Below are 26,733 nucleotides of genomic sequence, written 5' to 3' on the forward strand. Positions count from 1 at the left end.
ACATTGTGTGTTTAAACATGCGCTGAATGAAGTACATTCCGCTGAATAAGATACATCACTTGGAGTCGAATCGTGGACACCACTGCACTAAACTTTAACGATATCTCCAAAATACAATAAGAAGTTTCAGAAATAACGCTTCGAAAATTATGCTGATGCCGTAAAAGCTGAGTTGTAATTTGCTTTGATGTAAGCGTCCTTGCACCATATCTGTCAACTCTCACGCGGGGAGGAAACAAAAACCTCCCGATTGTTAGGGTCGTTCCACGCCCACCACCCGATTTCATAATATCACCGATTTATGCAAAGAACTCTCGAGTATTACACTATGTCTTCGATTTTCAGTTATCCTTAAAAAGAAAAATTTTACATAAATAGATATATCGTATGCAATCCATGGAAGCCATGTTAGGTTGTATCACCTGTGGATATTGTTGTGACGAAATAATTACTTAAACTAGAAAGAGTTCGCTTCTTCAATACATAGAATGTTAAGTTTAAACAATACTCACGCAAATTTGCGATTTTTTTTACCTCTACAGGAATACAAATATAATTTAAAAAATAGATCAGAACAAAAAATAAAGCACAAGGAGCAATCCATTTAGTAGGTACGCAAAAATGTGGTAAAGCTTGACCCACCCTTACTGTACACATGCGTACTTTTGTTTACACCCCCCACCTGTGTACGTACGCTTCATGTGACCACCCCACCCACCCTCCAAATTCTATAGAACGGACTATATTTAATCCACGCAGAAACAATAAAGGATTAATAATATTAACATGTTAAATAAAACAGATAGTCCACCGACTTGAAAGTCTGGCTGGGTCAAAGAAATAAGCTACGTAACTTTAAACAGTTTGTCTAGTGTCCGCTAAAATTCTGGTTACGTATTACACAAATTATTGTCGAGGTTTCACCCACCCACCCCACCCCCAGTTTCCTATGCGTACGTACATTATCAGTAGACTATCCCCCCTCCATACGCAAGAGTATGCATTTGGGTTACCCCCTCCCCCCACCATGCGTACGTACTAAGTGGACGGCCCCAACAATAAAACTGTCGACAATTTATTTCAACCCCATGAATGATCGCTATGAATGCTGTAACTCCATTCCACCAAAGAAACTTACACGAGTGAACATCTGGCATTTTTCTACCATATATACGAATGTTAATTACCATCGTTAAATTAAAAGAAGGAATGAAAATACATAACACGCAGCATAAAAAAAAAACTAATTCAGACTACATATGTTTATAGTAAAAAATTCGAAATGCCTTGCGAGTTGACAATAAGGAAATAAGGTCAAATATACAACGAGGGGAAAATAGTTGCCATATGTACGGTAACGTTACGCTGCCCATTTAGGTTCAATTAGTTCACCAAGTTGGGAATCCTTTATTTACCAATCTATTGTTGGTGCTTGCATAACCCACAGCAGTGTAGAGCATGGTTTCTTTGAATTAAGACAGAGGGCCAGTCGTTATGACGTAATAGTTGCATCCATAAGCACGATTAACTTGTAATTAGTCGCGCTGGCTTTGTTGCTTGTTTGTTCCAGACTAACCTTTAGCATTGTGCAGTTTGGCCACAGCTGATCTGAATATGCCACGATGCATGACCGTGGGGAAAATAAGGGGCGTCACAGGGAAAAACGGCGCGTCCTTTGAGAATTTCACGCATATTGGACCCGTAAGATCGGTCAATATTTAGTGAAAACAAGGTTTTAAAAATGCCAAGGAAATCCTACCGATTTTAAGTCCCAGTCCCCTATTTTTTTATATTCAGTCTCCCAACTTGGATTTTGAAAAGTTTACAGGTATGCCTTAGACCCCATTGGCGCTTGTACTTAAATTTACCTTGCGCTAAAAATAGACCATAACATCATTGTGCCCGGCTGCCGCCATACTGTTTTCGGACAAAGCACCGAGAGACGCTTAGTAACACGTAGTAAATCACAACATATATGCAATTTGTATTTAAAAAAATTGACTTCCCTCACTATGTAATGTTTTCATATATTAAACTATAATATGTGAGCGTGTACAGTAATAATTTTATACATTTAATTTCTTTGTCATCCGTTTATAATATTGTTTTCCAATCTTCGCTTAGTAAAGCTCTCATATGCGCATATTATGTATGTATGTATGTATGTATGTATGTATGTATGTATGTATGTATGTATGTGACTTAGATGTTTTAACGTAGCTTTCAAAAAAATTCAGTCATATCGCTACGATGTCTGCAGTGTGGCAGTTTACTGGGGCATCATGTCGCAGACATGTAACATGATGTCACACCCTGTCACATTATCCTTACACTGGGGCCGACCAGTCCTGACACTAACCTCTTAATGCTGAGCGCCTGTTAGTACCAATTTTATAAGTCTTTTGTATGACTCGGCTGGGGACTCGAACCCACGACCTCCCGCATCCGAGACGGACGCTCTAACCACTAGGCCACCTGAGCGGTATGTATGTATGTATGTGTCCCAAATGAATGTGTTGAAACTAATAATATTTATTTATATCTACTTTGTTTTCTTTTCAATTAGTGTTTGTGTGTATTATTTTAAGGTTGGCTGTTGTCATTAAGGACAGCAGTTTTTGTGTTGTTGTTTCCATAAATACATGCAGAAAATTATACCTCCCTACAAAATTGATTTGTATATATCTTTAATTAAGAAATGTATTACCCACAGAGTATAAATATAATCAACCAGTCCTGCTCTTTTCTACACCATAACTCTGACGAACATAATGCATTCTTATTTGTTATAAACTGTCATTCAAAATTACGATTTGTTTGTAAAACAGTTAAATTAAATTTACTCTCTTCTTTTCTTAACTTTATTACAGATTAACACATCAGAATCAGAAAAGGTTAATAAAATCACTAATGCATAATACCAGCAAAACAAACAAACAAACAAATATTACCACAAAACACACATTGATGCATTGTTTTTAAATATATGGAATATCTATGCAACATTTCTAGAGTATACAAGCATATCACATCAAATAAGCAGAGTGTGATTTTATGCGCCAAACAAAATGTAAGAAATGGTCACTTACTATGTACACCCCTCTCTATTTAAAACATGAATCACATATAAGAATACTTCATTGACATTATTTAGGGGGGGGGGCCTGGGGGCTGGCAGTTTTTATGGAAAATTTAATTGTATATATCCTTTAATTAAGGAAATGTGTTATTCACATAGTATAAATATAATCAACCAGTACTGTTCCCTTCAACAACATAACTCTAATGAACATAATCCATTCTTATATATTCTAAACTGTCATTCAAATGGCTAAGTGAGAAAGCTTGCCAGTAGCTTCTCGAGGGTCGGTGGTTCTTTCCGGGGTTTTCCGGATTCTTCCTCCACCACTAATACTGGCCGCCATGTATAGCCTATTGTGTACTGAAAAAGTTAACGTCTGATACACAGCTTTCAGTAAGAACATTAATACGAACAATATCACGGAAAAGAACACTGAATGCCATTACACCGGTTCGCCTTGTCCGAAAGGCTATTTTTAGAAACTGACATCACTGCGCCAAAACCAAGATGCAGTCTAAGAGACCATCACCACAAACTCTCCTATTTGGGCACCATAAGCAGCCTCATATACGCGTATCTCAGATAACCAGAAGCCGCATAAAATCAGTCGTGGTTCGACCACCTGAGAAGATTCCTGACCCAACCGTCAGGGACGCCAAACAGTTAGTTTACTAGCTAAAAGAAAGAAAATCAAAGTGTCATCGGGTTTGCTTTTGGACTCAGAAAACCATTGATAACACCACAACTCTTTACAGATTCGATCCTTTTGGCCCACCGTCTTAAACTAGATCTCTATTAGTTCGCGCGCACATAAAAAAAAAAAGTTACTAAAGCTTCTAATGGGCATCTTACAGCATGTAATGGTCTACTGTTTTGAAAATCCTAAGTAAACTACATTCTAAAATCATAATAAATAAATTAAAGTATAACGGGCATCTTCTTAACAATAAAAATACGTAGCTAACACAAACTGGCCGATAGAGACAGCACAACTTAGACAACTGGTCAGGGTTTGATTTAAAATACATCACTGGCATTCTAACTCATAATTTTGCTGTCACTTTGCGCCTCCGAACAGCTTTTTCAAACTTGGCCTCTTACAAACATTGTAATAACACCTTAAATAATTAAAAAGTATGCCCTACGTACATCTTTTAATACTCGCACATGGTTAAATGAATGAAATAACAATCAAATTCAAACTCGGTCAGTCAGACGGCTTGCCTGTTCATTTGTTCATAGTCAGCGGCCAGCAGTCGTAGAGGAAACACTATATTCGAGCTGCTGTTGTAGATGATGGGGAGAGTATCACCTGCTATAATCACGTGCTGGATTGTGCTGCATAAAATCAACCTACTACAAGCCGGAGAAAAATCTGTATATACTAGCCAACACGCCGCCAAAAAAATAGGCAGCCTACTCTCTCGACGAATTCCAAGATTACAAGCCTATTAACTGTGGCATTGGTCTAGTTTGAACATGTCAAGTACCACCTAGACTGTGCGTAGGTACTGAAGCTACTTCCAGGAAAAGGAAAATTAATGAAGACCACGGGCTTCCATTTTTGAATGGCCAAATAATTAGTAATGGAAGTCATCAATAAATAAAAGGAAATGGAAAAAGGGAGTGGGAAACTTTGAGAGAACTTCAATTGCTGCAGTTATTTGAACAGCAAAATAGATATCAACAACAACTCACCAAGGAGTAGCAGCAGCTTCTTCGGCACCAGTTGCAGCAGTAGCAAGAAATGCAACAATCACAACCAGAAAAATAAGTACAAACGGTGTCGTGTTGGGAGAGCGACGCTCCCTCTCTGTAGATTCATGGCGATAGGATGCAACTTCCGACAGAGATGTTCTGGATGTGTAGCCCGGACTGGGAGGTGAGGGTACTCAACCGCTTTGAATTAAGAAAATTCCTTTTCAGGGTTAACCAAAGGCCCACCCATTTCTAGTCTTCATAACTTTATAGAAATACAAATGCTTCTCAATATTACACATCCCAAATCTATTGATATTTCTTTGCATGTACGTGTACTAATAAATTTGTCCATAAAAAAAAGAAAATATTTATTAAATTCTGTATTTTTTAATTGCTATTAAAAAATTCAAAGCTATTTTCGAGTAATTTTATGAAATTTAAAAAAATAAATAGGATTATTTTAAACATATATAAATTTTGCGCGGCGCCTCATGACACATCTTTATGGGACGCTACGGGTATCTCTATTTGCGCAACCATGTTAAATTCCCGTTTGTCCTCCTACAGTCCGAGATGACCGGATAGTACATATTTATACACCCTATCAACATCTCCTCGGCTAGCGTGGGTACGTGGGAAAGCCTGCCAGTAGCTTCTCGTGTGTCGGTGGTTCTTCCCTGGGTTTTCCAGGGTTCTTCCTCCACCAGTTATACTGGCCGCCATGTATAGCCTATCTTGTGCTGAAAAATGGCGTTAAACCCTAGAAAAAATCAACATCTCACCAGTGTCCCATTTGAATCCATATCATCCCCCGTAACTACTAATGGCTCATTTAGCTGACGGATATCTGAAAACGAGGCCTGTATATAGTCCACTTGATCAAACGGCTAAAGTTACCTTGGCATAGCAGAGAAGGTACACAATTGAGCGGAAGGAACTATTGTGCACATATCAAACAAAAGAATATTGGACAGAATAATGGAACAATAAACCTCGTTACTATTTTCAATGGTTACCCTTTTGAGGATGACTCTAGGTCATGAATTTACATATTTTCCTACAAAATGTGAGTATACGTTTAATAATATACCGCTCTCTCTCTCTCTCTCTCTCTCGATCAATCGATCGATCGATGTTCAACACCTGCCAATATCTGGCTATAATTATTTGTCCACCGGAGAACCGGATTAAGGGTACGTGGCACAACCCACTCACCCACCCGTGAAAGTTGCACATGTTTAAACAGTGGCGTCACTAGGGTTGGTGTATTTATTTTTTTATTGACAGTCATATGCGGTAACTCATGATATCCATTGGCGGATTAAACCCTGTGGAGGCCCTTAAGCAGTCGAATAATTCTTACACTCCTTGTTTGAGAAGTACAGTCAGTTTTAGCAATGGCGCGAACAAAGCAAACAGTTTATAAGTACTGGGACCCCCGACAGGACTATCTTTACTGTCCACTACGTGAAATAGATGCACTGATTCCAAATCTCAACAAGGACAGAATCTACATATATCAAATATACAAATATAAAGGAAATATACCATGGAAAGTCAAGCACCGGTACTGTTAGTGACACCCACATGGACATCATTCCTGCAGCATAACGCTTTTCCAGCGCATACTATTAATTCTAGTAAATTGTACATCTGTTGATTTGGGTTGGAAGTAGGAGAACTACTGTAGTTGTAAAATATGTTTCACTTATTGTACTTAATAATATGCTTATAATACTTGTATAATATTGAAATATTTGGACAAATCTTTCCAACAGGTATTATTTTGCAATGTTAAAACCTTAACCATATTCTAAATTTTATTTAAGAATGTCTTCTCGTAACTTTTCTTTGACTCAAAACGTATTATAACCTTGGGTTATAATGGTATGGTGTCTGTTTTTATGTGTGTGTATATATATATATATATATATATATATATATATATATATATATATATATATATATACGAAAGAAACATTTAATGTGCATCGTGATACTAATTGTGCAATATAAAATGTTCTATATTTGATCACGTGCAAAAAATATAGCATCCAATAATTGGACAAACGAGTCAACAAACATCTAAACCTATGAACCAACATAGATCATACATAACAAATTATATCGATTAATCTTTTTCATCTCATGTTGCCGCACATTTTAACGACAGTTCCCATACGTTGGAACATTTTTTTGTGCCTATTGATATAGCTGATTATGAGATGGAACGTCTGTTAATGGAAACCTATTGGATTCAGTTTTAATACGGTATAAACAAAATATCTAAATTCCGAAATTATATACTGGATTCATTAATTTTTTTAAAATAAATATAATGTGTTATGTTGTTTAAACTATGTTAAGGATCGGCATTTGAATTGCCTCCCTTTTAACAATTATTTACTAATAATTTATAGAATAACTTATTTAGTGGAAGTTATAAACTATGGTCAGACTCTACATCCCCGTTTGTTTGTACCACACCCCACCCCACCGATTTTAAAAACGAGAATGTTTAATGTCATAAAAAGTGCACAGAACTAAGTCAATTAAATCAATGACTTATAATTTCTAAACTGTCACCAGAATGACCCTAATGCTGGCATCCCCTTCACCATTTCGTGCTTAACGGACTTTCCATGCTAACACTGCGCCATATTGCGTAAACTATAAGCTAGTTTATTTCCATCAGGCAACAGTATGACGTAGTTCATCCTGTTAAGCAACTGCCGGGTAATTCCGTAAATTATATAACGTTGAGAGTTTGGAATTATATCCCTCTGATTATATGAGCATATAAATTAAACCGCTTGTTAAATCCACATGAAAAGCAAATTTTTGTAGTTGTCATTATTTTCCTTTGCTTGATTCGACATTGTAAATATCGGAAGCAGACGACTTGTGTATGTACATATGTAGTCGTAATACACCCCTTTGCTGAAAATGGACTTGTCCATAAACTGGAAATGGATCCGAGCATGTCCGTCTATTACACTGAAAACTTCCGTTAAGCATGAAACGCGCAAAAGATGACGGTGTTATGGCCGCTCTGCTCAAAGTCAGTTAGAAACTATAAATCAATGAATGAATTGACTAAGTTCCTTGCACTTTTTATCACATTAAAGGTTTCCATTATTTAAATCGGTAGGGGGAACAAAAAACGGGTTTGTATTGTCAGACTATATCATTAAAAATAAGTTAATTAATTTAAAAAGAAGAGGCATTACGAAATAAATTGTTACTACATTATAATAATTATTTATGGAATACTTATTTACTTATAATATTGTAAGTATTATGCAGATCAAACTTTATATTATATAATTTGAGTTCTGATGGAATATTGAACAATCTTCAATATTATATCAAGGTATAATATATTAAAAATCAAAAACAATACATTATACATAATAATAAATATTAATAAAATACCACATATATTGAAAATAACATGGCTTTTGAAGTGTTGGTTTAAAGCAAATTGATATACCAATGATATTGGTATAACACATTGTGATCCGCGCATGGTGCAATTATGCGAATATATAAATTTTCTTTAAGGTGCAGGCCTATAGATCAATGACGAATTTCCACTCATTAATCATTAATGACGTATGAAAATAATGATAAAAAGTATTAATAGTCCCCGTTTTCTAAATGAATTTAACATGGTACACAATATCGTCGCAGTCCTTTCTTTTTTTTCTGTTCCTCTCCTATCGTGAATAAGGGATTACATATGCATCAATATAAATATGGAGTGAGAGAGAAAAACAAGTTGGGCTGGATAAAAACCTTAAAACTGAACTTGCAACAAGTAACCCACACGAATATGGTTCATCGTAACGGTATGTTTACACTTTCTTAGGAATCTGTCTACAGTGTTCATAATATCAATGATACGTTGTTTCAATAACCTGTCGACACTAGAACTGAAATTTGTCGGTTACGAGACACACATACTGTAACGTATTTAATGCTTTGCTGTTACTGCTGTTACTTAAACCTATGATAATGTTTTAAAACTCGATTAGTATTAATTAAATATGAACATTTCCAAACGGCGCCCGCCCGCTGCAATAATTTTTCGTCCACCAGAGGACCGGATTAAGGGGGTGGGGAACAGCCCACTCACCCACCCGTTACAATTGCACGTGTTTAAACAGTGGTGTCACCCAGTGCGGTAATTCATGGTGTCACCCCCTAAGGACCTCCTTCCTGCACAAAAATTCAAACTTTTATTGACACTAATGTGCGACAACTCATGTTGTCACCCCCATCGACCTCCTTCTTGCACAAAAAAAAATCAAAATTTGTATAGACAGTCGTTTTGGTGTCACTCCGTCTACTGGTGTCAGTTGGTGCGGTCAGCAACCCCTAGTGACGCCGGTTTGCTTAAATAAACCTTGTATATGTCAAAACCAGTGCCGGATTAAACCCTGTGGAGGCCCTTAGGCAGTCGAAATCTTTCTCTCCCCCCCCACCCATCGCAAATTATCTCCTAATACATTTTATCAGTATTATTTTGATCCGTTGTCGCGGGGCCCCGAAGCCGTTGCATACTTTGTCTGTTTGGGTAATCCGGCATTGGTCTAAACCGCCTAATCTAGCTCTAATAAGTATACAAATGTAAAGGACAGTTTACGGTTGCTTTCGTGGCAATTTTGCAGATCTATAAGATCGCCGCCCCACACCACATCCGGATTAATCCGTACCTTGTCCACGGACAGTAATACAACACGGATGTGTTACGAGCTTTTTGGTGACGTCGTCGGGCTTCATATGGTGGGTGCGTATTTTACTGCAAAATATCTTATAAAGAATAGGATTGATGGAAATGCTACATTATTTAATTACAAAACTCTCAATTAAAGATGCAGGTAAAACCTGTTTGGCAGAAAAGATACATTTATTTGTAAAAGGTAGACACTTGACGTGCAACAGGGCAGGTTACAAATACGGATGAGAAACGATGCATCACGAACTTATAACATTTTAGAGATAGAATAAACGAATGATTTTATTTATATTATCTAGGGAGCGTTATCCTTAATATACACCTGGGGCCTCGTGTATACCGCATATTTCCTTTATTCTGAACACAGTCACAAGAATGAAAATCCAATTACACTGGTAAACGTACCGATAACTATAAAAGTTTTTTTATACATGCGAGTATCGTCCCGGTTTGGGGGGGGGGGGTGGGATAAACACGCTGGCAAGATTTTTTTACGGGTTGACGCTCCTGTTGTAGGCCCATGTAAACTCCTGCAGTATAAAGATTTTCCAGCGCATACTATTAATTCTAATAAATTGTACATGTAATGATTTGGCTTGCAACTATGAGAACTACTGAAGTTGTAAAATGTGTTTCGCTTATTGTATTTCCGCAATGTAAGAATGTGGTTCAGGCGGGAACTATAGTAAATATATGAAAATTAAGAACGGATCAGGTAAGTTATACGAGAAGTTGCATCCTTTATAAAAAGTTTGTTCCTTTTGCTTTGTTAGATTTTACGACTCACCAAAAAATGACAAAGTACAAAAGATCCGGAATTGGTTTAACAAAAAACGCAGCTTGTATACTATAGGTTACTAAACCATAACGTCAGTAACCACTATTGTTTGAATAGATGAATGCTATATTGTAGAAGAGAGCGGTAGTACCGATACGGAAATTCCCAAGTAATCTTGCTAGAATTTAATATTAAAAGCACGTTTTAATTTTTCATAACAAAATAATTGCAAATTATTTCTTTTACAAAATTTTATTTGTCAAATTTAATTCGAATATTACAGATATAGTTATATTTATGAACTTTTAATTATACGTACACATATATGGCAGTCAAATGGAGAAAAATTCGAAGAAGAAAAAAAAAAGAAAACAAAATGTCATTGTTTTTGGTTATTTACTAGCGTATATTAATCTGTTAAGTAAATGTATCCCTTTGTAAAACCGCCAATCATCATAACATTTTCTTGAGAGCAGTTGTATTATGTTTGAATTTTACGTAACTTGCTCAGTCAACCAATTATTTCCTTGTTTTATGATTCGTGTGTTTTAAGTTTAGTTGCCCTCTCTGATAATTATTTTGCCCGGATATCAGCATCCCACTCAACGTTTCCCTACCTATGAAATCAGTAATGTAGCCAGTAAATTGTATGCTATGTCAAAACTTTCCATTGTTATCTGCATGCTCTCATATGTCAGAACAATGTCTTGTACATGGTGCCGGCTATAGTGTGGGATTTATCTTTCCGCTTTAGTTACCGTTTACATATCGCAACTCGTTTGCCTGATTACCAAGCACGTGCCGGATTTATTTAGAGATTGCATTTTTTCCTCCGCACCACTCTGGTGGCTTAAGTGATTAGAGTGTCCGTCTCAGATGCGGAAGGTAGCAGGTTCTAAACCCGGTCGATTCGTACCAAAGATTTATAAAAATGATACTAGCAGCCGCCTCGCTTTGCGCATTAAGAGGTTAGTGTTAGGACTGGTCAAGCGCTATTTGGGGCTCCGTGTGGTCGAGTGGTCTAAGGTGCTCGCCTTTACAGATCTCACCTCTGGGTTCGAGTCTCGGTTTCGGCCAACATAACTATGTGAGATAGCTTGTCAGTAGCTTCCCGTTGATCGGTGATTCTTCCCGTGCTGTTCCTCCATCAGATATACTGGCTGCCATGTCTCATGTGCTGACAAATGGCGTTAAGCCCACAACAACAAAACCTATTCATACTTTAAAAAAAGTCAAAGTAGACAATGGTAGACAATGGTTTTCAGCCGTTAGTACCACGCCCTGCCCTTGCAACAAAATAAAGTCGATGTGGCCTACATTTTACACTTTACTGTTGTTTTTACCTTAGGTTAAGACTACAGGCTGGTTGCACCATGTTTCCATACTGTTATAACTTTAATCATGAAACTTGCTGAGAAGAAATAAGTTTATTTCTCAAGCTCTGTGCATTCTAGAATTATCAAACCAGATAATTTTACGCATCTCTGTAAGTACCACATCCTATGAATAAATGGTGAATGTGATCTATAGTTGACACCCCTCGGTTCAGTTTATACGTTCACGTCATGACCACAAGTATTGTTGTCACCCAATACACATGTTATTAAAACCACGAATCATGCTTGTAAGTTACTATACACCTACCTGTTTATTGATCTTACAGAATGTTCTATATTTCATGTATTTCAGGTTTCAGTCCGGTAGCATGCAGTTAATTGATTCGAAGTAACGCCATACCATTGCATTCATCTAGTACTGAATTCTAACGGATAAACTGACGATTATCTACCAGATCAATTGCTTTCAACAAGGACAACTAAATATTTACCAGAATGAACTTAGGAACATGTTAGAATACTAGCGAGAATCAATAGATACAAATTTCTTATTACACGTGCGCGGTGTTGTAGTTCTGGCATATGACACTCTTAGATTAATAAAATTTTCCGAAAGTTTGGGAAGCGGTTCTACGCTAAAGAGGCATCTGTACGAAGAATCCAAAATGGCATCCAGCATACCAAAAAAAGCATTGATTTTCTGTGTGATTCTTGTGATTACTTTGATTGTATCGGCAGCTTATATTTTCAATGTTGGCGGAATTTCGATTCCACGTATCTTCTCAAGCAGTGTGCGTTCATTAGACGGTGCAACAGAAGTAGATGATACATTCACTCAGGCAAACCTAACTTTAAATAAAAGCTTCCCTGCATTCCCAGAAAGAGACTATGTATATTTCACTTCTGCATATCCAACAGACAAAGAGCCACTTGTCACGTGGTCGAAACCTGATAACTTGAAGCGAGTGTGTGACGACAAGTTGATGATATATGGTGAACATTATGCAGTGGCACGTGACATCGTCTTTGACCCAAGGGGAATGTACCGTCCTGAGGCGACAGGAGGAATACCCTTAAAGGACCTTATTCCAAAAGTGAACCAGATTAAACCAGATTTTGGTAAATACGAGCCTGGTAAAGGTCTCTGGAAAATTAACTGTAATGCTCAACCTGGAGGATGGAACCCAGTTCATGTGCCGTTCTATGGGCTGACGTCATTTATTTCCAAAGAGGAATGGTCCAAACTGCTGCTGTCGGGTACAAATGGTCAGAACATAACCGTCTTTTCGAATTTCACCATCGCTTTTAGACGTGGTGACTATGCAAATATGCACCAATACACGATGAATACATTCAATATGTTTCTTTTGATGGTTGCCCTCAGAAAACAACCAAGGGAGATTACTCTGTTGATAGTGGATGACGCGCCGGAAACTTTCGCTTTTGATCAAGCATGGGAGAGAGCTTATGGTCCAACTATTCATGCTGGTCATCTCAAAAGTCCAGTTCTGTTCAAAAACGTGGCTTGGAATATTCCAGAACCATTCAGTCCAATAGCACAATACAAGGAGAGTGAGGTATATTATTTGGAAGAATTTCGATCTTTTTTTATACAGCAGCATGGCTTAAATCCAAACTACCCCTTGAACTGCACGCAACCTCACGTTACAGTCATATTTCGAAGGAATAAAGTTTATCATTTGGGAAATATTGAAGGAAATGTTGGTCGAAAAATTTTGAATGAAGCCGAAATTGTGTCCGCCATCAAAAGTGTCATTCCGAATGTTTACATCCGTGCCCCTTTGTTGGAAGTCTATCCGATGGGAGAACAGCTTTCTATAATTAGTACCACTGACATCCTTGTTGGAATGCATGGTGCTGGGATGTCACATACAATGTATTTGCCACGTCATGCAGGAGTTCTGGAAATGTTTCCCAAAGACTTTAAAGTCGGCAGGCCGTGGTATTGTGTGTACGAGGCCATTTGTAGATGGCGTAAACTCCATTATATTTCATGGGAAAACAGAAACTCAGCCATAGAATTACCGTTTGACCAAATTGCTATTCCACTAGATATGGTTATTAGCAATGTTAAAACGCTATACGAAAAGATATGTCATGTGCATTTAAACTAAGCTAGGACCTACTTTGGTATTTTCGAATTTCACTTTAGTCTAACGTTCTTTTTCAAATCTTGCTTGATGTAAGAGTTCGCATGTTAAGATTGAGTTGAATTTCACGAATAGCTTTTTTAAAAAGAAATTAAAATTTATACTTCATATAAGCAACCAGGTAAACCAAGCATATACTCAGCTGGGCTGGATGAAAACTTTAAAACTGAACTTGTACCAAGTAACCCACACGAATATGGTTCGTCGTAGCGGTATGTTTACACTTTCCTAGGGATCTATCTACAGTGTTCATAATATCAATGATACGTAGTTGCAATAGCCTGACGACACTAGAACTGAAATTTGTCGGTTACGAGACACATACTGTAGCGTATTTTATGCATGGTTGTTGCTGCTGTCACTTAAACCTATGATGATGTTCTAAAAATCAATTATTATTAATTAAATATAAAAATTTCCAAACGGTGCCCGCCCGCCACTGCTCTCTCTCTCTCTCTCTTCTTCAACACCTGCCAATATCTTGCAATAATTATTTGTGACCAGAGGACCGGATTAAGGTGGTGGGGCACAACCCATTCACCCACCCGTTAAAATTGCACGTGTTTAAACAGTGGTGTCACTAGGGTTGGTGTCACCCAGTGCGGTAACTCACGGTGTCACCCCCAAGGACCTCCTTTCTGCACAAAAATTCAAACATTTTATAGACAGTCATATTGGTGTCAGCCGGTGCGGTCCGCAACCCCCTAGTGACGCCTGTATTTAAATAAACCTTATATAGGTATAAACCAGTGCCGGATTCAACCCTGTGGAGGCCCTTAGGCACTCGAAATCTTGCCCCGCCACCCCACCCCCCCTCCAAATTATCTCCTAATACGTTTTATTAATATTATTTTGATCCGTTGTCGCGGGGCCCCTAGGCCGGTGCATACTCAGCCTGTTTGGTGATCCGGCACTGGTCTAAACCGCCTAGTCTAGCTATAATAAGTATACACACGTAAAGGACAGTTTAAAGTTGCTTTCATGGCAAATTTGCAGATCTTTAAGATCCCCGCCCCACCCCACATCCGGATTAATCCATACCTGGTCCACGGATAGTAATATAATGTGTTACGAGCATTTTGGTGACGTCGTCAGGCTTCATATGGTGGGTGCGTATTTTACTGCAAAATATCTTATAAAGAAAAGGAGTTATGGAACTGCTGTATTATTTAATTACAAAACTCTCAATTAAAGGAGCATAGTAAAACCTGTTTGGCAGAAAAGGTACATTTATTTGTAAAAGGTAAACTAGACACTTGACGTACAACAGGGCAGGTTACAAACACAGATGAGAAACGATGCATCACGAACTTACAACATTTTAGAGATAGAATAAACAAATGATTTTATTTATATTATCTAGGGAGCGTTATCCTTAATATACACCTGGGGCCTCATGTATACGGCATATTTTCTTTGTTCTCAATACAGTCCCATGAATGAGAAACCAATTACACAGGTATACGTACCCGATAGCTATAAAAGTTTCTATATACATGCGAGTATTGTCCCGGGGAGGAGATAAACACGTTGGCAAGAGTGTTTTTTTACGGGATGACGCTCATGTTGTAGGCCCATGTAAACTCCTGCAGTATAACGATTTTCCAGTGCATAATATTAATCCTAATCAATTGTACATCTAATGATTTGGCTTGCAACTATGAGAACTACTGAAGTTGTAAAATGTGTTTCGCTTATTTTACTTCCGCAATGCAAGAATTTGGTTCAGGCAAGAAATATCGTAAATATATGAAAATTAAGAACGGGTTGGGTAAGTTATAAGAGAAGTTGCATACTTTATAAAAGGTTTGTTCCTTTGGCTCTGTTGGATTTTACGCGTCACCAAAAAATGACGAAATCCAAAAGATCCAGAATTAGCTTTGATCTAAAACGTAGCTTGTACAGTAGAGGTTATTAAACCATAACGTCAGTAACCACTTTTGTTTGAACAGATGAATGCTGTATTGTAGAAGTGAGCGGTATGACCGATACGGAAATTCCCGAGTAATCTTGCTAAAATTTAATATTAAAAGCGCGTTTTAATTTTTCATAACAAAATAATTGCAAATTATTTTTTTACAAAATGTTATTTGTCAACTTTAACTCGAATATTACTGATATACAGTGGAGCCTCGTTAATCCGGACTCCGTTTATCCGGACATAATTCAACGGGAACGGAATTTCTAAACGTTTATTTGCTCCGTTAATCAAGAAATCCGCGTTCCGGATCCGGAAATCAAAATCGGTGATCAAAGTGTAAAATTACTTTAAAACTTGTATTTATAATCCGGAAATAATCTGTTTAAAAAAAAGGAAATTCGAAAAATCAATTGAAAATACAGTCAGTCGGATAAATAGAGGATAACGAATGGGTAACGATTTAATATCAATTTTATGAAACGAGTTGAATAATATCCAGCTTTTGTGAGCCTTGGCGAGCAAAAGCTGGACAGTATTCAACGAGTTTCATAAATTTAATATTAAAACATTACCCATTTGAGATTCTTTTTATCACATAGCTTTCATTTCAGTGAAAATTATTTAGATAGAAAGAAGAACGAATAATTTCGTTCATTCTGACAGACGGTGCACCTTTCATTTGTTGTGCATAAAATATAGTCTCAAAAAAGGTTTAACTAGTAAAAGTAGATTGTACTTTTTTTTTTTTTACAAACTATACATCAAAGAAAAAGCTTCCATCTGAATAAACATAACATTTTATAACGGCAAAATCATTTTTTCAAAACAGAATGCTCACTGCGATATGATGCCATATTGTTTGATACGGTAAACAGTAGGCCTAGAAAACATGTTTACCCTAAATTGTCACTTTCAGAACTAAACATTACATTGTTGCAATTTTTAATGTGAAATAGGATTACTGGATGCGGAAATTCCCACATTTACTGCAATACATTTGTGACCGGATATTTGCAGTATTTGACTGGAACAATAGACTGTACAGAAGACGTAAACAAATTTCTTTTTTAGTTGGATTTGCATCCCATATATACTGCGTAAAGATGCTGGTGGTTGGATAAAGTTCTGTCACTTAGGAGACCCATTTATGTCCAAATTCTTTTATGAAAAGAGGTGAGTTTATTTACTTCTGTACGTTTACATTTAAAGCACGCTTGTATATACGGTGGATTCTATATGTTACGAATATACCGCTCCCTTCCCCTATCCCGCCATCAAATAAAAATACCTTTAGTTTTACTTCTTATTGTTGTTCTTTTCTCGCAGTTTTACGCCATTGTTTCTCATTATGATATTGTTATACATGACATAACAAACCCCTGTGTGGGTAACATATCCATATTCAGACAGCCTAGATAATTTTCCTCAATTTCCTTTCGCGAGTCGAGTTCAAAAATGGCCGCCAAAAATGTTCATTCAAGACCGAACATTCCAGAAGGCGGGGTTAAAAATGTTTTCCCACGATCCCAGCCAATCAGTAAAGAGAATACTGCACAATAATTTCATGGGCTTATTTGGACCATCAGAATCACATAAAGTGATATATTAACGTGTGGTAATTATAGGTTACTGCATTTGTATTGGAAAATAGGAACGAGTTTTGGGATGGAATACTTCACGACCTTAGGAGTGAAATGTATCCTTCCGACAAAACGAGTTCATATTTTCCCATACAAAGGCAGTAACCTTTTTATTATATGCTCATTTTTTTTATTCTACCTAAGGTTTAAGTATATAAACACAATACACTACAAGAAACAACGTAAATGAATGTATGCCGCATTCCAAACTAAATACACAAGCGCATATTCATCATTACACAAGTCAACATTATTACTGCGCACATAACTCCGCCCAGATAAATTTGAACTTAGTCGCGCGCTCGACATAACTTTCGAAAGAAAATGGCGTATCTAGTTAAAATTGAAATTTGGAGTCATATTGTGAATGAATGTGCATTGCAACAACTTTTCCATTTGATGTGGAATGAATAGATTTTGGTATTTTTCTCGACTATAGGAAATTTCGTGATTATTGACTGGATTTGTATGTGACGATTTCACATGAAATACATGAAATTTAATATGCTAGGGAAAAGCGTGTTGACATCTGCAAATGTGTTTCTGTTTCTGTCATTGAATGTCCGAAATCATAATGTGGGAAAAATATGAAGTCTTTCAATTGCAATTATCAAAAAGACGCTATGGAATTTAATGCTTATTTCATTTTGAGTGCAGTAAGGAGGATGCAGTTGCACTTATCGAAATTACAGCACAGTTTCGAAATGTGTAATCCAGATTGAAAACCTATGACATGGCCCATGCAATTCGGATTTGCAGAATTAAGAAAATACATTTTGAGGAAATTCAGGATGTAAAACTGTAAGTATATTTTATTTTGCCATTCTTATCACTTTTTTTTGGGGGGGGGGGGGCACCAGCCAGATGCCCCACACACACACACACGCACACACACCTAGCCAAAGAAGTGAAAATTGTTTATGTGTTATTGTTTCCCCCCAAAGGTGTGTTGTATGTGTTATTTTTATAAAAAGAATTTTGAAATGAAATATTTTTAAATTTAGAAATTTGTTGGGGTATTTCTAAAAAGTCCCTAGTGTATCTATAGGGAAGTTCATCCGAGAGTGGTTTATATCACCTCCTCGGAGTTCCTTCCCTAGTTCGTTAAAGCTGACCTTTGCTAGGGGTCACCCTATGTCACATGTGTGCTATATGTGTATACTATATGGCATGATTGCTATATATGTGTTTATGTTGGGACAGCAAAATATTGATCAAATTTCAGTACCCAGTTGTCCTATCTTTTCCTATGAGTAATGATCTCAATAGGAGATTTGTAGCAATTTTTAATTTTGGCGAGTCAGCGATGTACTGTTATATAAATTAAAACCCTAGTGGTTTATATGTGTGCTCTTTTGTGTTCGCTGTCGCTTTCTTTTCCATGAGATTAACTGTGCTCGAAGTGGGGTCCATACTGTTTTTATTTAAATGTACTTCTCCCATCTCGAGCAGGTTATCTTTAATTTATTTAGTTGCCAAAGTTCCAAAATAATATATATATATATATATATATATATATATATATATATATATATATATATATATATATATATATATATATATATAAGAGGAAATAAAAGTGAGATTTGTGAGAAGAAGAGAGGAGAATCCTATAGAAGGGGTTAAATAAATATTTTGTATTTGTGTATGCTTGTGTTTATGTATATGTGTGTGTGTTTGGGTTCCTTTGTGTTGAATGCAATTTTCTATATGGAGTGTTTTCCAGTCTCTTCCATGGGCCTTGCTCACTTCGCGTGGCGCCTTGTGGTATAGCCCCATGGCGTCATCGATAGTACTTGCTCCATATAGATCCCTGTCCTTCCCTTTCTTTAAATTTATTCTTGTAAGATAAATGCTTAGTAGAGAGTCTTTCAGTTTAGTCTCGTCCAATTTTTATAACCTGCCCACATGCTGTCATAGTGTCAGTTATGTAATTTGTAATCTGGTATAACGTTATCTTGTCGAAGTTTCCGTCTAAATATAGTATGTTTTGTGTCCTGTAGGTATCTTTACTTTTAATTTCATTTATTAATTTTTGTCGTTTGGTCTTTCTGTTTTCGCAGTATAACATGGTATGAGTTTTACTAAAAGTGGATTTCTTACACAGTGGGCATTTCGGCGGTACTCTGACCATATGCCGCCATTCTTATCACCAGCTAAAGAAGACAGTATATGACTTGTCACTTGTATGTTCTTTGTAAGGACATTATCTTGCGTCTGTTATATAATGTAGCTAGGCTAAATCCGTAACATTGTATCAACGCGGAATGTGCCAAAGCAGCTGGTATGGGGCAGTCCACGAAGCATCTGTTTTAGTTCATTCAGAAACAAATTTAAATAACCACAACGTAAAGAGCCTCTTACGCGAGTGTACATGATTTGCGTACAAAATCAAAAGTGCTGGCGTCTGCGTCCATTGTTTGTTTACAATAGAAAGTAGTTCCTTTATGCACGTGAATGTTATATGTGTATTGTCGCGCGAGTTCAGTATCGGGTAATATTGAACGATTCTGACCATGTAAAGTTAACGGGGGAAAAATGAGCATATAATAATTATAGGTTACTGCATTTGTATGGGAAAATTATGAACTAGTTTTTTCGGATGCAAAATACTGAACGACCTTGGTAGTGCGGTATATTCATCCGACACAACGAGTTCACAGTTTCCCATACAAATACAGTAACCTTTTTATTATATGCTAAAACTTTTTTAATTCAACCTAATACTTAATTAACAAAATACACAACTAGAAACAAAATAACTGAATGTATGCCGTATTCCAAACTAAATACACAAGCGCAGATTCATCGTTACACAATATCAACATTATTACTGCGCACATAACTCCGCCCAGATAAATTTGAACTTAGTCGCGCGCTCGACATAACTTTCGAAAGAAAATGGCGTATCTAGTTAAAATTGAAATTTGGAGTCATATTGTGAATGAATGCGCATTGCAACAACTTTTCCATTTGATCTGGAATTAATAGATTTTTGTATTTATTTATTTTTTCGATTCTACGAAATTTCGTGATTATGGACTGGATTTATATGTGACAGTTCCACATGAAATACATCTGATTGAAGAAGCGAGGGAAAAGCGTGTTGACATCTGCATATGTGTTTCTGTTTCTGTCATTGAATGTTTGAAATCATCATGTGGTGAAAATATGAAGTCTTTCAATTGCAATTATCAAAAAGGCGCTATGGAATTTAATGCTTATTTCATTTTGAGTGCAGTAAGGAGGATGTAATTGCACTTCGAAATTACAGTATAATTTCGAAATGTGTAATCAAGATTGAGAACCTATAACATGGTTCATGTAATTCGGATTTGCAGAACTAAGAAAGCACATTTTGAGGAAATTCAGGATGTAAAACTGTAGGTATATATTTTGCCATTCTTATCACCAGCTAAAGAAGACAGTTTAGGGGTTCAGTAATGGCGGCTATAGGTGGAAGCTAGTAAAGTGGGCTGTGTAGATTTTGGCAGTTAAAAGTGGTTATTTTTACAGTGAAATGGTTCATACTTGTTGGGATTATGTGTGAATATTCAAGGAATGCAGGATATACAACATTATTGGTAGATCTTAATCAATTTGGAAAAAAATGTGTTTTTCCACTCAAAATTCAAATATGATGGAATAGAGATGGAAGTTTAGTGGTGCAGTTTTGAGACATTCCCTACCTGATCTGTTTGACTCATTTACTTACTTCAGTGTAGTTTGCCTTCAATTGTAAGAATTGTTTGGCACATGGTGAGTAATAAATGTCAGTGTCACAACTGAGTAGTGAGAAAAAATTAGTCCAAACAAGATTATCGACAAGTATGAGTGGAAAGAAAGATCAAGGCAAGCAACAAATAAAAACCAGATTACAAAGTGGCACCCTAATGGAGACATCTGACACAAGTATGAGTGAATCAACCTTGAGTACAATTCAGCTGGACTTGGATGAAATAAAGCAAATTCTCAGAGGGAGCATTTCAAAAGCAGATTTTACATCTGCTATTGCTGACTTGGTGAAAAAAGATGACCTAACAGAAATTGTTACAACTATTGTGAGGAAATTGTTAGAGAATGTGAAGGAAGCTCTGAGAAAGGAGATAGTAGCAGAAAGTGAAAGGGTAGTAAAGGAGAGGACAGGAGAGTTGATGGATAGGGTGGATTCACTGGAATTTGAAAACCACCAATTACTAGAAAAATTACAGGAAGCAAAGAAGGAAAATGATGAAATGAGGATTGATATGAAAGATTATGAGAGGAGATCAGAGCAAGCAAGTGCAGCTTCAAACCAATTCGAACAATATTCAAGGAAGCTGAACATAAAAGCTTTAGGGCTGGAGGAGGAGGAAAATGAAAATCTGAGAGAGAGAATTCCGAAATTGGTGAAGGAAGTTACAAAAATTAATTTAGATAACAGGGACATAGTGGCTGTGCATAGGATTCCAGGTCGACAGGGACAACCAAGGCCAGTGATTGTCAAATTTTGGAGTCTGGATTGTAAACTTCCAATTATCAAGAAGCGGAAGGATTTTCTGCAGTACAAAGGAATTAGACTGGTAGAGGATGTAACCAGGCTGAATACTGAACTTATCAATAAATTATCTAGGCATCAAGAAATTGACAGTGCATGGTACTTTAATGGATCTGTGTATGGTAAAACCAAATCAGGAAAAAGGATAAAATTTGACATTTATGATGAAATTGACCGAATAGGTATGTGAACTTTCGTTTTTATACTCCTTTTTCTACTCTAATTTGTTTTAATATTTTGTTTATAAGACATTTCTTTCCCTCACCAATTTTATCCTTAATTAATATGTTTGTTTATTCGCTTGTCCACTGTTATATCTCTCCCTAATAAATTCTCTCACTAGTTTATAAATCATCTTTCACTCTTATACTCTCATATACACATTTACTCAGTTGTTTACTCACTTTTCTCAACATTACTCTTCCACGATAAATCTCTCAGTCTCACATTTTTTGCTTATACATTCAGTCACCCACCACTTCCATGTATGCGCTCTTTCACCCTTTCTTTCTCTTCCCTTTTACCCCTTCTTTCATTCATTAAGTTGTAATTTATATTCTTTTTAATCTGTGCCGTTTGGTTTACAAAACTGTCTTAGCTCCGGAAAGGTCTGTCAGAGGTGCATAAGAGTTATCGCAAATGGAGTTGTTTCACTTGTTGTCCATAGTATGCTGTATCAATGTTAAACGCAGCCAAAGCTACAGCATTTACTGTAACACCATGGATGATTTTATTATGGATGTTTGTATTCTGTGTGAGTGTGAGTGTGAAAGCCATGCATATGATAAACTCAAGGTGATAATTACTTCATACATTCCTGAACAAGAATATGTATGTGTAAAATTTCTGCTGTTTTCATGGATAATAACATAAAAATTATATCTATTAATGTTAGAGGCCTGCAAGGTTCAGTCTTAAAACGAAGGGATATCTTCCACTGGGTAAAACAAAAGAATGTATCTATAATATGCTTGCAAGAAACTCATAGTACAAAGAACGATGAAATATATTGGGCAGCTGAATGGGGATACAAATGTATATTTAGCCACTGCTTTAGTAAGAGTGCTGGGGTTGCAATATTTTTTAGAAATACTTTTGAATTTATAATTCATAGAGAAAGATGTGACAGTCAAGCGAGATTTATTATTTTAGATATTACAATTAATGGCAACAGAATAACCCTCGTGAATTTGTATGGTTATAATGATGATAATCCTAGCTTTTTTAGAAAGTTAAAGTAGGAGACTTTATTGTTTGAGAACTCATCAATTATAATGTGCGGAGACTGGAATACTGTTTAAGACTTAGATTTGGATACTTATAATATTTTACATGACAAACACCAACAGTGTAGGGCAGCGATTCAAGACCTGAAAAACGAATTGGAATTAATTGATCCCTGGCGAAATTCCAACCAAGACTTAAAGACGTATACCTGGAGGCAAAAATCTCCCTTGAAACAAAGTAGACTAGATTACTTTCTTGTATCGGATGACATTCATATGAATACAGCTGATGCATGTATCTTACCAGGGTACAAGACTGATCATTCAGCTATTGTTTTGAATGTGGCGTTTTCAACGTTTCCAAGGGGAAAAGGATATTGGAAATTTAATACCCAACTGTTGAGGAACATTGAGTATACTGATTTGGTCAAAAAGTGTATAACTGACACTGTAAATGAATATTATGTAGGGGGAAATAAAGATGACTCTCTCCATGTTTCTCTTTCCTGTAACGACCAAATGTTCTTTGAAATTTTGAAAATGAAAATAAGATCTGAAACTATATGTTATTCTATCAGGAAATCAAAAGAGAAACGGGAAAAATTAAAGAAAATTGAGCAGGAAATAATAGAAATTGGGGGGGGGGGACTGTCGAATAACATAAATGGGGAAATTCTGGAAAATTTAGAGAGAAAAAAAGCAGAATTAGAGGAATCTAGGAAAAAATACATAGAAGGTGTTATATTAAGATCTAAAGCTAGATGGTATGAATTTGGGGAAAAAAGCACAAAGTACTTTTTAAATCTTGAAAAAAGAAACTATGTTAATAGGACAATAAAGGAAATTATTTTAGATGATGGGACAAATATATCTGACCAAATAGATTTTTAGAAGCACAAAAACAGTTTTATATGGAATTGTTCAAAAGTAGAATTGCTCAGCTTGATGACGAGGCTACTCAAGAAACTCGAAATAGAATTTTTAATCACAATATTAAACTTAGTCGAGAGGAAAGAGAATCATGCGAAGGTCTGTTTACAATTAATGAATTCGGTATGTCTCTAAAACGGATGGAAAATGGAAAAAGTCCTGGCTCGGATGGATTCACTGTAGAGTTCTATAAATTCTTTTGGAAGTCTCTGGGGGGATTTATATGTAGATCAATAAATTACGGATATACTGTAGGAAAACTTTCAGATTTTCAGACTCAAGGAGTCATCACATGTCTACCAAAGGAGGAAAAAGACAGAAGATATTTTAAAAACTGGAGACCTATATATATTACTTTTAAATACTGATTATAAGATTGCTTCGGGAGCAATTGCAGCTAGGATTAAAAAGGTTCTTCCATCAATAATCAGCGATACTCAGAAAGGATATATGAAGGGTAGATTCATTGGAGAAAACACCAGACTATTATATGATATCATGGACCAACTTGAGAATGAAAACAGATATGGTTTATTATTATTAATAGATTTCGAAAAAGCCTTTGACTCAATTAACTGGATCTTTGTGGAAGAAGCTCTACAGTCTTTTAATTTTGGTGATTCCGTTTGTAAGTGGTTTAAACTGTTTTGTAATGACTCTGATAGTTGTGTTATAAATAATGGACATATGTCATCTTTTTTTAGACTTGAAAGAGAATGTCGTCAAGGAGATCCCCTTGCACCTTATTTGTTTATCATTGGGGTTGAGATTTTAGCTATAACTTTAAAGCAAAACGCGGATGTACGGGGAGTAATCTTTGATGCCAGTGAATATAAATTGGGTCAGTATGCCGATGACGCTTTTATTCTTCTTGATGGATCTAGTTTTTCTCTTGAAGCAACTATGAATATCTTGCAAGGTTTCTCTCTATTATCGGGACTTAAATGTAACATAACAAAAACAAAAGCTATTTGGATTGGAAACAGGAAATTTTCTAATGAAAGAATATGTCCCGAAATGGGCCTAATTTGGTCCTCTTCTAACTTTACACTCCTTGGCATAGAATTTTCTCCAGATTTACAACAGATGGTGGAAATTAATTATATGAAGAAACTAACAAAGGCAAAACGAATACTGGCAAGCTGGAGTCAAAGACATCTGTCAATAGTTGGTAAAGTAATTGTTGTAAAGACTTTTGTTCTGCCCATATTCATACATCTTTTTTCAGTACTTCCTAACCCATCAGCAAAAGTTGAAGCAGAACTAAATCGCACGTTATTTAAATTTGTATGGGGTGGAAAAGTAGAGAGAATAAAACGTGATATACTAGTTTCCCCAGAAAACGAGGGAGGACTAAACATGATACACATATTTTCATTCATTAGGTATATTAAGATAAGATGGGTTAAAAGATTGCTGGAAAAGGAAAATGGAACGTGGCAGAACTTAGTCAATACAACTATACTCAGAAATAAAAAGGATATTTGGAATTTAGGGAGAAGGAAATTAGAAGAATTTAGTAAGTTCATTAAAAACAGTTTTTGGAGAGATGTAATTTTGGCAGTATCTAAATGGAAAGAAGAACCGCAAAGTCCTAACGAGTATCTATCCATGAGTATTTTAAATTTTGTCCCCCCTAAAATGATTTATCATTACAAATCCTGGACAGAAGCTGGTTTTGAAATTCTGAACGATCTAGTAGATGATCACGGTAATTTAATACCTTTTGAGATAATAAAACAAAAAACTGGAAGCGATGATTTCTTGAAATACTTCTCCTTAATATCCAGAATTCCTAAAGCATGGAAAGATGCCATAAAAAACCACCTAGTACATAATAATTTTGATAAGCAGGAGGATAAAATAACGAACTTGCGAAAACAAGATTCACTCAAGTTTGTTTACAAAGATCTTTTACAGGAAACTAAAATGCAACACACTGCGAAGCAAGAAACTTGGATGCAAGTATTTAATGAAAATATAAGTAGTGAGGAGTGGTCTGATATATATAGCCGGGCAAAATGCTGTACCAAGGACACCAAGTTGATCTCTTTTAACTTTAAATTAATCCATAGAATAATCGCTACTAATGATTTTCTTTAAAGAATTAACATATTTTATGACAACAAATGTACTTTCTGTAAGAGTGAAACTGAAAGTATTGAGCATCTCTTTTATGACTGCAGTATTACTTCACAGTTTTGGTACCGTTTTATTGAAGTTTTTGCACCTTTTTGCCCAAATATTGTACTTCTGTCCAAAAAAGAAACATTTTTAGGAAGTGAACAACTGGACAGTTTGGGTAATTTTCTGCTTATTTTGGCAAAATATTATATTTATACTTGCAGATTCAATATAAAAAAAAAATCCTTCTATTTTTGCAATAGTTGCAATGCATAAGAACATTGAAAAATACACTGCTAAGGTAAATAAAAAAGAGGACCAATTTCTTCAAAAATGGACCTCAACAATGAACATTTAACTTGTCTCTGACTTGATGGTAAACAGGAACAAAATATTGTAATATCACAAAGGCCATGTCACCTAGATTGTGTGCCATATGCATGTGTATATGCGTGTGTGTGTGTGTGTGTTTTCTTTTTTACTTTCTCTGTAGATTATATTTATTATCCCTAGATTATCTGATAAACAGAAATGTTTGATTGTAA

General features: G+C 36.1%; 1 protein-coding gene across 3 annotated transcripts in view; it reads left to right on the forward strand.

Moving 5' to 3' along the window:
- Positions 1-17,030, forward strand: part of LOC149791372 (uncharacterized) — a 61,381-nt gene extending 44,351 nt beyond the window's left edge. For 2 of the 3 annotated variants that reach the window (XM_089969927.1, XM_089969929.1), the window contains one exon: positions 11,992-17,030. In XM_089969927.1, the coding sequence (XP_089826053.1) occupies positions 12,305-13,774 (1,470 nt within the window). In that variant the 5' untranslated portion in view covers positions 11,992-12,304 and the 3' untranslated portion in view covers positions 13,775-17,030. Of the gene's footprint in view, positions 1-5,689; positions 5,850-11,991 lie in introns of those variants that run through there. The other variant, XM_089969928.1, reaches the window with a different exon arrangement.
- Positions 17,031-26,733: the final 9,703 nt, after the last annotated feature.

Source organism: Sinohyriopsis cumingii, chromosome 9 (genome assembly GCF_028554795.1).
Source record: "Sinohyriopsis cumingii isolate HCF-2022 chromosome 9, ASM2855479v2, whole genome shotgun sequence".
Taxonomy (NCBI): Eukaryota; Metazoa; Mollusca; class Bivalvia; order Unionida; family Unionidae; genus Sinohyriopsis; species Sinohyriopsis cumingii.